This window comes from Saccopteryx bilineata, chromosome 9 (assembly GCF_036850765.1).
Source record: "Saccopteryx bilineata isolate mSacBil1 chromosome 9, mSacBil1_pri_phased_curated, whole genome shotgun sequence".
Lineage (NCBI taxonomy): Eukaryota > Metazoa > Chordata > Mammalia > Chiroptera > Emballonuridae > Saccopteryx > Saccopteryx bilineata.
Window position 1 is genome coordinate 61,512,494 of NC_089498.1, and position 16,735 is coordinate 61,529,228.

General features: G+C 42.3%; 1 protein-coding gene across 3 annotated transcripts in view; it reads right to left on the bottom strand.

Annotated features, from left to right (window-relative positions):
- ANK3 (ankyrin 3) overlaps positions 1-16,735 on the bottom strand; it is a 745,841-nt gene that overhangs the window by 381,649 nt on the left and 347,457 nt on the right. The window contains exon 1 of one of the 3 annotated variants that reach the window (XM_066242004.1): positions 7,631-7,693. The exons of the other annotated variants lie outside the window; for them this stretch is intronic. Coding sequence (XP_066098101.1) covers positions 7,631-7,693 — 63 coding nt within the window. Of the gene's footprint in view, positions 1-7,630; positions 7,694-16,735 lie in introns of those variants that run through there. 3 annotated transcript variants of the gene reach the window in all.

A 16,735-nucleotide genomic window follows, 5' to 3' on the forward strand; every position in this document is an offset into this window, starting at 1 on the left:
AAACACTGGATGTCCACATACCAGATCAACATTCCACCACTGAGCCAACCAGTCAGGGCCTACAATTTTCATGGATAAACTACTTTTGAATCTATAAAAGGCTTCTGAACACGAAGAGCCAAGAGATAAAAGAGCCCTAACTATGACACTGGTGAGAAGGTATGTGAGAAAGGTCATTTCTCATTGGCTGTTAGGAAGCATTTGTAGAGATGCTCATAGCCTCTAGGTAGATAAACTATACAAATATTAAAAATTATACTGTCAATTACTACTTAGCTAAAGGGAAGGTTGAACCATAACAGCTCCCTGGGAGCCGATACTGTCTGTCATTTTCATGACAATAAAAATAATTTGCATTGCTAATTACTGTTTAGAGCACAGAGAATATGTGCAACAAATATTTAACTGATTGATATTATCCCTCTAAAGACAATCAAAATTTTCTTTTTAGAGTTATGACTATTTTAATGTGCCTATCTTATCTCTAAAGTCACTCGAAAGCAGATTCCATACCTCATTTATCTTTTCATTCCCACCTAGCAAATGTCTTGTATATAACAGACTCAAAAAAAATTTTTTTTAAAGAATTCATGAATCAATAAAAGGATGAATCATCCATGAAGTCTACTCATGAATAAATAATCTTTCTCCTCAATTTGTAGAATTGTAAAATCTGAGTTTACGAAACTCTGCTGTGAAGAACAGAATAATTATCACTTTTCTATGACACTGATCTTGAACCCTTTTGTAAAAGGGGATTGGAGCAATCCCAGCTACTTATGTCTCATTAAAATTTTACATCCTGGAATGAAGATTTTATTCTGGCCAATTTACTAAAAGGGATGTTGAGTTCATAAAAGAAGTCTATTTTCTCTTCTGATTTTATGCCGCACAGTACATAATCAAAGAATTCATGATATGTGAAAGAAGTAGCTACCATGTTTTTTCATGTAAGTACTTGGAATACCTCCATGCCAACTGCCTCAGGTTAAGCTCTGCAGAATAAGTTTTGATAAGATGAGAGATAAAATATTTATTATACCGACAAGTTTCTCATCTAGCTCCCAGGATAGATAGATACTAAGTAATTTCTCTTCTTTTTGGAAGCAATATAAAAATCTGTAAGACGCATGCCTTGAATTGCAAAGCCCCATTGTCCAATATCAAGTATCATATCAACATTTGGGAAAGCCAGGAGATTCTGCAAACCAAAATAAAAGCAATTTTATTTCAGAAAAAATAAAAAGGAGTTGGAAATGTTTTGAGAATAATGCAGAATGTTTAACAAGTATTTAATAAATTAAGATATAGTCAAGTGCTATATGATTCATAATAAAAGTTGAGCACAGCAGTAGAGCATTGGCCTGGTGTGTGGAAGTCCCAGATTCTATTCCTGGCCAGGGCACACAGGAGAAGCGCCCATCTGCTTCTCCACCCCTCCCCCTCTCCTTCCTCTCTGTCTCTCTCTTCCCCTCCTGCAGCCAAGGCTCCACTGGAGCAAAGTTGGCCCAGGCACTGAGGATGGCTACATGACCTCTGCTTTGGGGACAAAAAAATTTTTGAGCACAAAATAAAATGTTGACATTATAACATAGGCACTACTATTTTGCCCCAATTTATAAAACATTTGGAATTTGAAAGTTGGTTATTAATAGCCTTATAGCACAGAACCAATGGCATTTTGATTTAGCAGCATTTATGTTCACCATGTATAATATGCCTATAAGAGGTCTGTTCTGCTCAATAGATTCACTCCTGTTCTCAGCAAGTCCCTTCAACCTACTCCCTGCTGGGCAGGGACACACTGAACTGTAGCCCCTTTCTTTCTTAGCTATCACATGCACTCCTCATTCTCGTGTGGAGTAGACTGCAGAACATAACAAGAACACAGGCACCCACGAGCATTTCTCAGAACTGTACATGACTATTTATATGACATCGATCCTCAATGCAATTCAATAAACACAAAGCACAATTCACAAATAACTCGATGTAGGGAAGGAAGCTGTGTTAGTCTCTGCATGATTGGTGCATGAGCACGAGGCAGAGACACGTGTGTAGCCTATGTAAAGCTACAGGTACTTTCCGTCAGAGTGGTCTTGGCGCAACTGCTCGCCTGCCACTGCGAGGGGCCCTTGTGCTATCTGTTCACCTGCTGCTATGAGAAGCACTTTTCCTCTACCTGTGTGCTCATCTGCCATTGGGAGACTAAATAAACGGGAATGACCCTACACTCTCCGGCTCTACAGTTCCTGTACCACTTGCCCAAATCTAATATGAACCTGCCGGCGTCAGCCACTGGCAATAAATACACTAGAGTAAACGACAAGATCTTCTAAGACTTAATTCCATAAAGAAAAGGTGGTACAAACAAGGAGCTGTACGATTTCTGAGGGATCCTCCTTTGGAGATCAGGAAATGGGCCTGGAGAGTGGCTAGGGTCGACCATAATATACCTTCTCTCCCACATGCCCTAGACTGATGAAGGAAGGCTGATGCTATAATGCTGGCAAAAACCGTAAGCATCAAGATTGGGTGCACCTAACAGGATGTTAAAATGAGACTGCTTCACACTGCCTTTTGGCTGAGGAGTGAGAAATCAGTGGCAACCACCTCCACCTTTCAGAGTGAGATATTATACACCTAAGCAGCATTTGCAAAGTGAGTGTCTGAGAACCAGCTTTATGACCTGACTTTACTCATCACCTCCAGACTCTAAGAGAGGTTAGGAAGGCTGAGGGGGAGAGTGGAAGATTGGAGAGGAATCATTGGAAGATAACGGTATACTGAGTAATCCCACCCACCCACAATGACTGGGAGAGCAGAGGCAAGGAATTTCTACAGAGGTCTGCTGGAGTTCTGGGAGCAGAGCGACTCCCCGTGAAAGAGTCTGTGGCTGTGACGGGAGACAGCAGGCAGGGAAAAGAGCCAGTTCCACTGACTGACAGGTCCGTCCCACCTACAGCAAGGCCAGAGTGCCTGGGTAGTTCCTGTGGTCCGTTGTGGGTCATTGGGTTGAAAACAGTTATTCCGGAGCAACTAAAGACCCAGCCCAAAGGCCATCTGAAAGGACCAGCATGCCTGCAGTGTCCCAGAAGCTGGGAGAGAAACTCTGAGTGGCCAGCCTGTCACGGAAGGGTAGATATAAATGTTTCCAGAGGCAGACACTAAAAACTCCAACACGGGCAGCTTGGATCATCTGCAAAAGAGAAGAACCTCTGAACTCCTCCAAAACAGCCAGAAGGAACCATTGCCAGGTTACATCAGTGGCCACCCCTGCCTGCCCTTCCTCTTCTTCTCCCTGCTCCAGGGGCAGAGTGGCCTTGAGCTAGATCAAGTAGCTGGGGGCGGGAGGGTGACTGCACAGTGAGAAAGTCAGGACAAGACCTCCACACTCCTGGTCCCTGCCCCAAGTTCAGATGAGGCTTGAGCACAAAGAGGAAAAAAAACTTTAACTTTCAGTAAAGTGTCATGTTTGGTTTTTTTTTTAAATTTATTTATTTATTACAGAGACAGAGAGTGAGTCAGAGGAGGGACAGATAGGGATGGAGAGAGATGAGAAGCATCAATCACCGGTTTCCCACCGCGCGTTGCAACACCCTGGCTGCCCATTGATTGCCCTCCCACATGTGCCCTGACCGCGGGCCTTCAGCAGACCAAGCAACCCCCCGCTGGAGCCAGCACCCCTGGGTTCAAGCTGGTGGGCTTTTTGCTCAAACCAGATAAGCCTGCGTCCAAGCTGGCGACCTTAGGGTCTCGAACCTGGGTCCTCTGCATCCCAGTCCGACGCTCCATCCACTGCGCCACCGCCTGGCTAGGCAAAGTGTCATGTTTTAAAATTATAGTTGAATAAACCTGTTAATTTCCTAGATGAGAGTATTCTTGTGACAGAGAGTGATCAGAGGCTTTTTGTTATGGGAGACTGACTAAAACAAGTCACAGGCTTGCCCTAATACTCACCCAAGCAGCAAAGAGAATAGCTTCTCAGTATGGATTTCAATAAGAAATAGAATCAATGAGCAAAGTTATTTCTTTTTTTTTTTTTTTTTTTGTATTTCTCTGAAGTTAGAAACGGGGGAGGCAGTCAGACAGACTTCCGTATGCGCCCGACCGGGATCCACCCGGCACACCCACCAGGGGGTGATGCTCTGCCCATCTTGGGGCGTTGCTCTGCCACAATCAGAGCCATTCTAGCGCCTGAGGCAGAGGCCACAGAGCCATCCTCAGCGCCTGGGCAAACGCTGCTCCAATGGAGCCTCGGCTGCGGGAGGCGAAGAGAGAGACAGAAAGGAAGGAGAGGGAGAGGGGTGGAGAAGCAGATGGGTGCTTCTCCTGTGTGCCCTGGCTGGAAATCGAACCTGGGACTCCTGCACGCCAGGCCGACGCTCTACCACTGAGCCAACCGGCCAGGGCGCAAAGTTATTTCTGATTCGTGAATCCTGCTCATTCAAACACTGGATTCAGTTTATACTATATTTTGGTTTCTATTAAGATAATAAAACCAAATAATTGTATTACATGCAATTACATGGATAAATCTTGAAAACATTATGTTGAGCGAAAGAAGCCACCTGACCAGGTAATGACACAGTGGAGAGAACGTTGGCCTAGAATGCTGAGGACCCAAATTCAAAACCCTGAGGTCACTAGCTTGGGAATGGGCTCATCCAACTTGAGCACAGGGTTGCCAGCTTGAGCGTGGGCTCATCCAACTTGAGCACGGGATTGCCAACTTGAGCGTGAGCTCATTCAGCTTGAGCACAAGGTCACCAGCTTGAGCATAGGATCATAGAGATGACCCCATAGTTGCTGGCTTGAGTTCAAAGGTTGCTAGCTTAAAGCCCAAGGTCGCTGGCTTGAGCCCAAGGTCGCTAGCTGGAGCAAGGGGTCACTGGTTCAGCTGGAGTCCCCCCACCCTCAGGTCAAGGCACATATGAGAAAGCAATCAATGAACAACTAAAGTGCCTCAATTATGAGTTGATGCTTCTCATCTCTCTCCCTTACTGTCTGTGTATCCCTGTCTGTCTGTCTGTCTCTCTCTCTTTCTTAAAAAAATATTTAAAAACAAGCCACACACATACATCTCTGTGACTATATTAAAATCCATTGAATTGTACATTTTATGCATTTTGTGGTATGTGAATTACACCTCAACAAAGTTGGTTTTAAAAGCCAGACATAAAAGAGAATAAGCAATATAATTCAATTTATATGACATTCTAGAAAAAAAAATCAGTATCAGTATCAGTGGTACCCTGAGTAGGGATGGTGGAAGGATTGACTGGGAAGAGGAATTCGAAAAATTTAGTGTCATAGAAAAGTTCTATATCTGGTCTGCACAATGTAATTGCCACCTATGGTTATTTTAAGTCATTAAAATTTTAAAAATTAAAGAAATTTATTTTCTCAGCCACACTATCCACATTTCTTTCTTTTTCTTTTTTTTAAGTGAGAAGAGGGAGGATAGAAAGACAGACTCCTACATGCACGCCAACTGGGATCCACCCTCTCAACCCCTGTCTGGGGCCAATGATCAAATCAACAGAGCTATCCTCAGTGCCTGGAGCTGATGCTCAAACCAATCGAGCCACTGGCTGCAAGAGAGGAAAGAGAGAGAGAAGGGGGAGAGGAAGAGGAAGAGAAGCAGATGGTTGCTTCTCATATGTGCCTGGACCGGGGATCAAACCCGGGACGTCCGCATGCTGGGCCAATGCTCTATCCACTGAGCCAACAGGCCAGGGCCACTATCCACATTTCAAATGCTCAGCAGCAACATGTGGTTACAGTGATGGACAGCAAAGAATGGGACATTTTTTTGTCCCAGAAATTTTTATTGGGCAATAATGTTCTATATCTTGAATTTACTGCTGGTTTTGTGGGTCCTCATTTGTCACAACTTACAAACTCTATACTTAAAACTGGGTATTTCAACATGTACGTAAATTGCACTATAATAAAGCTGACTTAAATAGCTTTTGAGAGAAAATAGCCCTGACAATAGACTGCTGTCTGAGGTTAAGAGACTAGCTATGAAGGGGAGGAGATGGGGGAACGCGAGGATGTCTGAGGGAAGGGGAGGGCAGAGAGCAGGAGGATTTGCTGTAGGCCACCGGGCCACATACAGCATACTGAAAAGAGCTGCAGTGCTTGTCTAGAGGTGGGTGAGCCAGAGGAAGTCTGATTCTTACAACAGATCTCTAAGGAACCTGCACATACAGAGAACAGGGGCAGGTGGAGGAAAGATATTAGACATAATGGTTATAAAAAACACGTGTCAAAGAAAAATGAATCACTAGGCCAAGATATAAGCACTTTGTGAGAGAGGAACCTCTCTGAGGCCAGGAGAGAAAACTGAGTGCCTCAAGGGTCAGCAGGAAAGTCATAAACCTGGGCAGGGCTGGAAACCTGGTGAAAAAACACACACAGCAACCGATAAGTTTGTTCAGCTAGTTTAATAGTGCAAGTGGTTCCTAGTGACATGGGAATTCTGTATTAGCTTGGTGTTTCGTATAATAGCTTTGAACTCAGAAACGCATGTCTGAACATGAATTATATGAAGGAGGCAGTAACCAAACAATGGATTCAGAAAAAGGTGTAAGTGAAAAGTTGACATGCCGCTTATGAAGTGGTCAGCAGCCTGTAGAGAGAAGGGACGGAAACCAGAAAAGTCCACGTAGGTTGTCATGGAGAGTTTGCTGGTACTATTGGAGGACAGAATAGCAGGTGGATGATGCCATGACAAGAACCAACAGAAATTAATTAGATACTACTCCTTATTGAGAACTTCGGGGAAGGAACATTAGGAAAAAGAGGCCTTGGCTGGTTGGCTCAGTGGTAGAGCGTTGGCCAGGCTTGTGGATGTCCTGGGTTCGATTCCCAGTCAGAGCACATAGAAGTGACCATCTGCTTCTCCACCCCTTCCCCTTCCCCATTTCTCCCTCTCTCTCCCTCTCTCTATCTCTCTTTTTCTCTCTGTTTCTCTTTCTTCCTTTCTCCCCATTGCACACTCCTGGCTTGATTGGTTCGAGCGAGTTGGCCTCAGGCACTGAGGATGGCTCCATGGCATCTGCCTCAGGTGCTAAAAAAATGGCTCTGGTTGCTGAGCAATGGGGCAACGGCCCTAGATGGGCAGAGCATCGCCTGCTAGGGGGCTTGCCAGGTGGATCCTGGTCAGGGCACATGCAGGAGTCTGTCTGTCTGCCTCCCCTCCTCTCACTAAAATAAAATTAAAATTAAAATCAAAATCAAAATTAAAAAAAATGAATACCAGTATCTTTTTTGTTGAATACCCATAGAACCTTCTCACCTATCTGGTAGACGGGCACTCAGGTTTACACACTATCAAGATAGTCACCAGTAAGTAAACTACACATTTGTTAATTACAATGGAAAGGGACTTTTAAAAATTGTGTTTACCACATACACAATTCTGTTACCTAGAGTGAAAACATCCAGTTATCCCCTGCTATTTGTGAGGCCCACATCTAACTAAAAAACAAGCATTGGTAATTTTACCTCCAGAAAATTTGTTTAGCCTGTTTCTTCTTCAATTATTACAGCTGTAGCTTGGATCCATCATTCTGAGATGAGGAGGGGACTACTGTAGGAGCCTCCAAACTTACCTTCTTACCTCCAATCCCACCCTCCTGAAATGCACACTCCAGGGCACACCAGAATGCTTGGTCTGAGGCATAAATCCCAGCTCTCCCCACTCTGACTCTTCCTAGAGCCACAACAAACAAATATCATGCTGATTCATGCTTCTTAGCTACTACTGTTTCCACGGCTTCTGCTTAGAACACCCTTTCTCTGTCTCATCACATGACTAACTTTCCCTCACCTATTAAACCTGAGCCCGCATCATTTTCAGCAGGAGCCTTCCCTCCTTGAAACACCAGGCTGACTGTGCACACCCTCTCTGCTCTCATAGCTGCACTTAACAGAATATTAACATTATCTGTTCAGCTTGGCTCTAAAATCCTTGAAGAAAAGATGTGTGCTATTGATTTTGTAATGTCTAGCTCCTAAACTATTGATAATCTAAAATATAAACAAATCCAGAAATATAATACTGCCAAAAATTATAAATATAACAGAAATAAGGTTGCCAGATTTAGCAAATAACATACAGAACGCCCAGTTAAATTTGAGTATTAGATAAACAACAATACAATTGTTTAGAATGTCCCAAATATTACATAAGACATACTTATACTACAGAAAATCATTTGTTGTTTATTTGGTGTTCAAATTTAACTAGGTATTCTGTATTTCACCAGAAACTCTAAATAGGATTTCTTAGAGAACATAAATTATTTTAGTCCTATTTATTTATTGTGACCTTTTCAGAGGTATGAAGTACTCTGAATTTCATAAAGTTTCATTTTCTTTTTTTTAAGTATTATCAAACATTTCTTTTTTTAAAAAATAATTTTATTTTTTTAATGGGGCAACATCAATAAATCAGGATACATATATTCAAAGATAACATGTCCAGGTTATCTTGTCGTTCAATTATGTTGCATACCCATCACCCAAAGTCAGATTGTCCTCTGTCACCTTCTATCTAGTTTTCTTTGTGCCCCTCCCCCTCCCCCTTTCCCTCTACCTCTCCCCCCTCCCCCCGTAACCACCACACTCTTATCAATGTCTCTTATTCTCACTTTTATGTCCCACCTACATATGGAATAATGCAGTTCCTGTTTTTTTCTGATTTACTTGTTTCACTTCGTATAATGTTATCAAGATCCCACCATTTTGCTGTAAATGATCCGATGTCATCATTTCTTATGGCTGAGTAGTATTCCATAGTGTATATGTGCCACATCTTCTTTATCCAGTCATCTATTGACGGGATTTTTGGTTGTTTCCATGTCCTGGCCACTGTGAACAATGCTGCAATAAACATGGGGCTGCATGTGTCTTTACGTATCAATGTTTCTGAGTTTTGGGGGTATATACCCAGTAGAGGGATTGCTGGGTCATAAGGTAGTTCTATTTTCAGTTTTTTGAGGAACCACCATACTTTCTTCCATAATGGTTGTACTACTTTACTTTCCCACCAACAGTGTATGAGGTTTCCTTTTTCTCCACAGCCTCTCCAACATTTGCTATTACCTGTCTTGTTAATAATAGCTAATCTAACAGGTGTGAGGTGGTATCTCATTGCAGTTTTGATTTGCATTTCTCTAATAACTAATGAAGATGAGTATATTTTCATATATCTGTTGGCCATTTGTGTTTCTTCCTGGGAGAAGTGTCTGTTCATGTCTTCTTCCCATTTTTTATTGGATTGTTTGTTTGTTTGTTGTTGAGTTTTATGAGTTCTTTGTATATTTTGGATATTAGGTTCTAAATCTATATTGTTATCAAGAGTTTTAAAGGTAAAAATTTGAGATCTGTGGTTACAATCTGAATTAGAAGAATCAGTATTTTTAATTTGAAGAAACAAAGTATAACTTTTAGATTAAAATAGAAATTCTCAATTTCATTATTTCAAAGAGCTAATGTGTGAATTCAATCTACAGGATATAAATGTCTATGTTCTCAAATGAAGCTTAAAGATTTGGAAACATTTATAAATGTCCCACAAGCTCTAAAAACACACCCTTGGAAATAAGATAAATTTCATGGAAAAAGTACTGACCCAGCAATTTGAAAGCTTCAGTTCAGCCCCACCTCGGTCATTAGCCTGAAATGTGAACTTGGAAATGGCATATAACTAATTTTTCTCATGTAACAAATGAGGAATAATTTTTCTTAGAGCTTATTTATTTATTTCTTCTTTTTCCCAATGAGAGGAGGGGAGATACAGAGACAGACTCCCACATGCACCCCGACCTGAATCCACCTGGCAACCCCTGTCTGGGGCTGATGCTCTGCGCATCTAGGGCCATGCTCACAACCAAGGTATTTTTAGTGCCTGAGGTGGAGGCTCCACGGAGCCATCCTCAGCGCCCAGGGCCAATGCACTCAAACCAACTGAGCCATGGCTGCGGGAGAAGAAGAGAGAGATAAAGTAAGAGAAGGAAGAAGGGAGGGGTGGAGAAGCAGGTGGTCACTTCTCCTGTGTGCCCTGACCGGAAATCAAACTTGGGACATCCACACACTGGGCTGATGTTCTACCATTGAGCCAACTGGCCAGGGTTGAGATGAGAAGCAATTTAAAAATGATTTCTAAGGCCCCTTCTCCCAACTCTAACAGCCAATAACTGCAGGCAGCCAAGGCCATGGGAATTGGTAGGAAGGAATGAGATTGGGCTCTGAGTCAGCTGACCTGAGCTTACTCACAAGTCTTCCTGAAACGCTCACATGAAGTATACCTGTGTCCAGGCCTGGCCAAAATCTCCACACACCCTACTCTCTATCACTAGGTTCACATTATCCCTTGGGCTCAGTTCACTTTTATTAAAATAAGACATCACTAAAGACAAGCAGACATAGGAAGCAGAGGGAGAGTACGCATGGGTATGTTGAGCGCCCCCTTGACCTACGTAAAGGGACTGTGTGACTGTTCTCTTGCCTACCAAAGTCTGCCTTCTGATTAATGGTTCAAACACCTGCCTCTTTTAAAAAAAAACAACCAGACTCCTGAAGTAACACCTATCTTCTGGGAAGACTACACTTTCACAGACGGTATACCTCAGTAAGATCACAATACCAGAACACAACATCATAACCCCAGTGCTCATCTGTGAAAGTCATCTTGTTAGATCTAACCTCTCAGAGCCTTGCCTTTCTCTAAATGTTTTAGCGAATATCTTCTAACAGTCATTACTTTTCTTTTCTTTTCTTTTCTTTTCTTTTTTATATTTCTGAAGCTGGAAACAGGGAGAGACAGTCAGACAGACTCCCGCATGCGCCCAACCGGGATCCACCCGGCACGCCCACCAGGGGCGACACTCTGCCCACCAGGGGGCGATGCTCTGCCCATCCTGGGCATTGCCATGCTGCAACCAGAGCCACTCTAGCACCTGAGGCAGAGGCCACAGAGCCATGCCCAGCGCCCGGGCCATCTTTGCTCCAATGGAGCCTTGGCTGCAGGAGGGGAAGAGAGAGACAGAGAGGAAAGCGCGGCGGAGGGGTGGAGAAGCAAATGGGTGCTTCTCCTGTGTGCCCTGGCCGGGAATCGAACCCGGGTCCTCCGCACGCTAGGCCGACGCTCTACCGCTGAGCCAACCGGCCAGGGCGCCATACTTTGCTTTTCCATTAGGATTTTATTCTAAGAGACAGTAAATCAATCAATGACCTCTCACTAACAAAAACCAAACATCTTACATGGACAATCTCTGACTAACATGTTCACCTTGACACTATTTACCAAAATAGTGACTAGCTGTTCCTGACGGTGGGAGCTCCATGCACCAGGGTAGCTTAGTTCATGCACCATTGGGTAGCCCTAAAGAGTAGTCTAGGAGTCACCCAAAGTGTGTCTTTTCTCTTTGAGGACCACACAGGCATGTTTTGTCACCCAACTTATTGAGTGTTCGTGTGAGGCTACTTAGAGACAGAATAAAATGTTCCTTCTCTCTTCACTCTCTTCATTCTGAGGGCAACATAGAGGGGAAAAAAGGCAACGCTCTAAGAGATTAGATGCAACAAGATTACTTTTTGCATCCAGGCTCTTAACATGGATCACACCTTGAACATGGTGTTTGCTCAGCTGGGTAAACACCATGTTCAAGGTGTGATCCATGTTAAGAATGAAAGTGCAGAGAGCAGGACTGTTATGAATAAGCATCAAGAGAGACGAAATAAACCCAGGTTTATTCCCACAGTCTTTTCTCTTTGGAGTGTGGATGGTTCAGCTATAGGTACAGTTACTGGTCAGCTTAATGAGTGAATTCAGTGAAATTCCACCCAGAACAGATCAAGTAAATGTTTCATAAAGTAACAAATATGAAGGAATGTTTCCATAACAATATTGTTTGTAAGTTATATGAATGTCTAATCTCTATGCTATATACCTGAAACCAACAAAATATTGAATGTCCACTGTAATTACAAAACAAAAACATTTAATAATCAATATAAGCATTTGCAAAAAAAAAATAGTGAAAACAGGGGTTCAAACAGACACTAGTAGGTGAAATATTCATTGCAGCATTATTCACAGAAGCCAAAAGGTGGAACCAACCCAAGTTTCCATTATCAGATGAACTGATAAACAAACTGAGGAATAGGCATGCAATGGAATACTATTCCGCCATAAAAGGAATAAAATTGGGATTCATGCTACAACATGGATAAACCTTGAGAACATTATGTTCAATGAAATAAGCCAGATACAAAGAGACAGAATGATTTCACTTACATGAAATATCGAAAGTAGGCAGATTCATAAAGATTAAGTAGATCAGAAGTTACCAGGGGTATTATTGCTTATGGGTCCAGAGCTTATGTTTGGGATGATGCAAGCGTTGAGGAAATAGACAGTGGAGATAGTTATACAACATTGTTCTTTTTACTTTATTTTTCTTTTAAGCTTGAATTTATTTTTTAGAGAGGAGAGAGAGAAAGAGAGAGAGAAGGGGGCAGGAGCTGGAAGCATCAACTCCCATATGTGCCTTGACCAGGCAAGCCCAGGGTTTCAAACTGGTGACGTCAGCATTCCAGGTCTACGCTTTATCCACTGTACCACCACAGGTCAGGTACAACATTGTTAATATACAGTTGACCCCTGAACAAGATGGGGGTTTGGGGCACCAACAGCCAGCAGTGTTGAAATTCTGCACATAGGCCCTGGCCGGTTGGCTCAGTGGTAGAGCGTTGGCCTGGCATGCAGGAGTCCTGGGTTCAATTCCCGGCCAGGGCACACAGGAGAAGTGCCCATCTGCTTCTCCACCCCTCCTGTCTCTCTCTTCCCCTCCTGCAGCCAAAGCTCCATTGGAAGTTGGCCCAGGCGCTGGGGGTGGCTCTAAGGCCTCTGCCTCAGGTGCTAGAATGGCTCTGGTTGCAACAGAGCAATGCCCCAGATGGGCAGAGCATCGCCCCCTGGTGGGTGTGCCAGGTGGATCCCGGTCGGGCGCATGCGGGAGTCTGTCTGACTGCCTCCCAGTTTCCAACTTCAAAAAAAAAATACAAAAAAAAAATCTGCACATAACTTAAGTCTGCACCTCAGTGCACAGGTTCGCAACTGTCAACTGACCTTTGAAGAATGTGGGTTTGAACTGAGGAGGGTAGTTGAAAAAAATCTACACATAAATGGACCCACATAGGTCAATCCCAGTTGTTCAAGGGTCAGTTATAACTAATGCCATTGAATTGCACACTTAAAGAAGGTTACAATAGGAAGGGGAAAGGAGTGCGAGTTACAACCTCTCGGCACTCCATGCAAACTACACAGAACTGACACGCAAACTCCGTGCAAAGTGACAGAGAAGGAGAAGGGCATATCTGCACCATCTACTACCTTGTGGGATTAGAAAAATATGCTCTTGGTTGCTAACGGGGAACCAAGTAAGTGACAATGAGCAGGGGAAGTGCACTTCTACAAGGGGCTTCCACAGACATAACAGTGATAACATGGTTCTGTGACCTCACCTTTCTCCTGAGTAGTCCTTCCCAAGCCCACACTCTAAGGGGTGAGAGCTAAGTGAAATCATACTTCCTCCCTAGAGCAGACAGCCATACAAGGAGTGTGCTAAACAGGCACAAGAAACCTCAACAGATCCTGTAAAACATAATCCTAAAATCCAATAGCACTCTTACGTTGTAAACATGGTGCTTGCGCTAAAATTTAAACTTGGTCGTTGTAATCAAGCTTCATCAATCTGGTACTTAAAACCCGTGGGCTTCAATTAATTGAGGGATCATGTGAATGGCCAAATGGAGAAAGTCTGCTGAAATGTAGCTTTTGTTTGAGCCCAGACTCCAAAATGGATTGTTAGGACTTGGTAGCATATATTACAGACTTGTACCTATATAATTGAAACCTATTTAATTTTATTGACCAATGAATGCCATATCAAAAAATTCAATAAAGAAATAAAAAGAATTTTAAAGCCCTGGCCGGTTGGCTCAGCGGTAGAGCGTCGGCCTGGCGTGCGGAGGACCCAGGTTCGATTCCCGGCCAGGGCACATAGGAGAAACGCCCATTTGCTTCTCCACCCCCCCCTTCCTCTCTGTCTCTCTCTTCTCCTCCAGCAGCCAAGGCTCCATTAGAGCAAAGATGGCCCGGGCGCTGGGGATGGCTCCTTGGCCTCTGCCCCAGACGCTAGAGTGGCTCTGGTCGCGGCAGAACGACGCCCCAGAGGGGCAGAGCATCGCCCCCTGGTGGGCAGAGCTTCGCCCTGGTAGGCGTGCCGGGTGGATCCCAGTCGGGTGCATGCGGGAGTCTGTCTGACTGTCTCTCCCCATTTCCAGCTTCAGAAAAATACAAAAAAAAAAAAAAGAATTTTAAAAAAGAAATAAAACAGTAATGAAGCTGGTCACACAATATTAACAGTTACTAGATTTCTCAATTTTTAAAACAGAATGTTTAGATTTTTTTACTTTATTTTTAATAAAAATAAAATAACTTTTAAAAAGAGGTCTGTCGCAATATAGAATAATATTGGATGTAAAGTATAATTAAAAATTTTAAAAAATTAAAAAGCTAGTACAGTAATATAAAAATATAGAGGGCTCAAAGAAAACTTCACTGCCACTGTGAAGTTTGGGATTGAGTTGGGTTTGGTGATGAAGAAGCCACCTATTTTCAGGTACTGATCTTTAGTTAAGAGTATTTTTTAATGTTGCCTTTGTCTTGCCTTTAAATTTTGAGTAACTTTCACTGAAGTTCCCCCCAAACAATTCTATCTTTAATTTCTCTTGGCTATGGCTTAGAGCCACAGAATTCTGGCTAATTAAAAGGCACAAGGAATATATAAATATATATATACACAAATATAAACACATTCATTCATTCACACATTTATACAACTGCCAACAAGTATCTGTTGAGAATCTTCTACCTACATAATTTTCCTGCTTCTGCATGTAATTAGAAATGTAAATTTCAATTGAGAATGACTGTTCTAAATTTTGGGTAATTTTATAAGATATCCAGACCCTATATTGCTATCTAAATTAGTTGAAATAATCATAAACATCTGCCTGAAATTTAAGCTTTCGGGGGGAAAATATAAACCATCATTTTTTATGTTAGATTCTTATCTTTTGTATTTCAGTTTAATGTAAATTCAGCGATGCATTATTTTATTCACCACTGGGTCACAAAGCTTGAACAAAGCATTTACTTTTTGCCTTTTATCAATTTGTTCCTTTTTTCTTATTACCCCCTCCTCATCTGTATTGGCGTTTGCACGGCTGTTGCAATAAGGGAAGCTTTAAAATGCAAATTGCAAATAGGAAGTAGGTAGATTGCACAAATTAATAAAGAGAGTGATGCCAAATATCTTTAAAAGTTCTCAGTCAAATAATCACACTGATTAACGAAATAAAAAGCTCACTCGGGAGTTAACTCTCAGTAACTTTAAAACCCAAAGACTTTGTTTCATCTTTCACATACATGGAAGAAACTTTATATGCTATCCAAATCAGAGTATATGCTCTCCAAGGCATCTAACATTTGGGACAGTTCTTTATTGTTCAGAACAATTCTGTGCATTGAAAGGTGCACGGTTATCACTATCCCTGACCAGCAGCTACCCATGTCAAAGATGCCCCTCCAGTTACTGAGACAATCAAAATACCCCCTAATGATTCCCAAAGACCTCTAGCGAGGTAGTGTTAGTCCAGATGAAAACCAACATAGTGAAATTCTCCCAGATAGATGATCTTAATATATTTTTAGGGCAAGAAGAGAACTAAAGAAGATAAACTTAACTGAGTCTGAGAAACACAGTTTGATCTATTTCCCTCTCAGATATCTGCACATGACCTTTCCTTTATCATTGACAAAGTTAGCGGGAAAGTGACAGGGAAAGAAGAGAAAGTCCACAGCTGTCTCTGAGTTAAAAAAAAAAAATCTTTTTTTTTTTTTTTAAATCTTAATACAAGGCTGGCAAAGACAGGAATGCAACTCCTGCTCTGTCGTAGCGCGTCTCAGTCCTTTTGTTCTCACAGAACACTCCACTACTTTATTACCAGAACATTTAGTAATCTAACTACAGTGCTACACTGGTTCACAGCGTTAATAACAGTGTCTGTCATTGACCCAATCTTCAAAGATACACTTCAGGCCTCAGTGAGTACTTGAAGACACCTGCCTTGATCTCTTATGTACCAACAAAGTGTTTGTCTATTCCAAGAAAAATACTATCTTTGCCAATGGTTTCATATTGCCTAATACTTTACCTTTTAGCTAAGAGTCAGAGAGCCAGGTCTCTATTCTCCATTGCATTTCATGACCCATTCTGCCAGTCAGGGTGTCACCAGATAGGCATTTTAGTAATGGCATAAAGACCCGCAATATACATTTTACATGATGACCCAAATTTGGCAATCTTCCCATGAAAGGCTTCCAGTATACTAGAGTTCTACAACACTGGTTGCAAACAACATTCCTACCACCCTTTCATAAAAATTACCTCTGATGGTAATTTTATTTTTTTAATTGTTTTTAATTTTTTTTTAACAGAGAGAGAGTCAGAGAGAGGGATAGGGACAGACAGACAGGAATAAAGAGAGATGAGACGCATCAATCATCAGTTTCTCGTTGTGGCACTTGAGTTGTTCACTGATTGCTTTCTCATATGTGCCTTGACCATGGGGCTACAGCAGACCAAGTAAA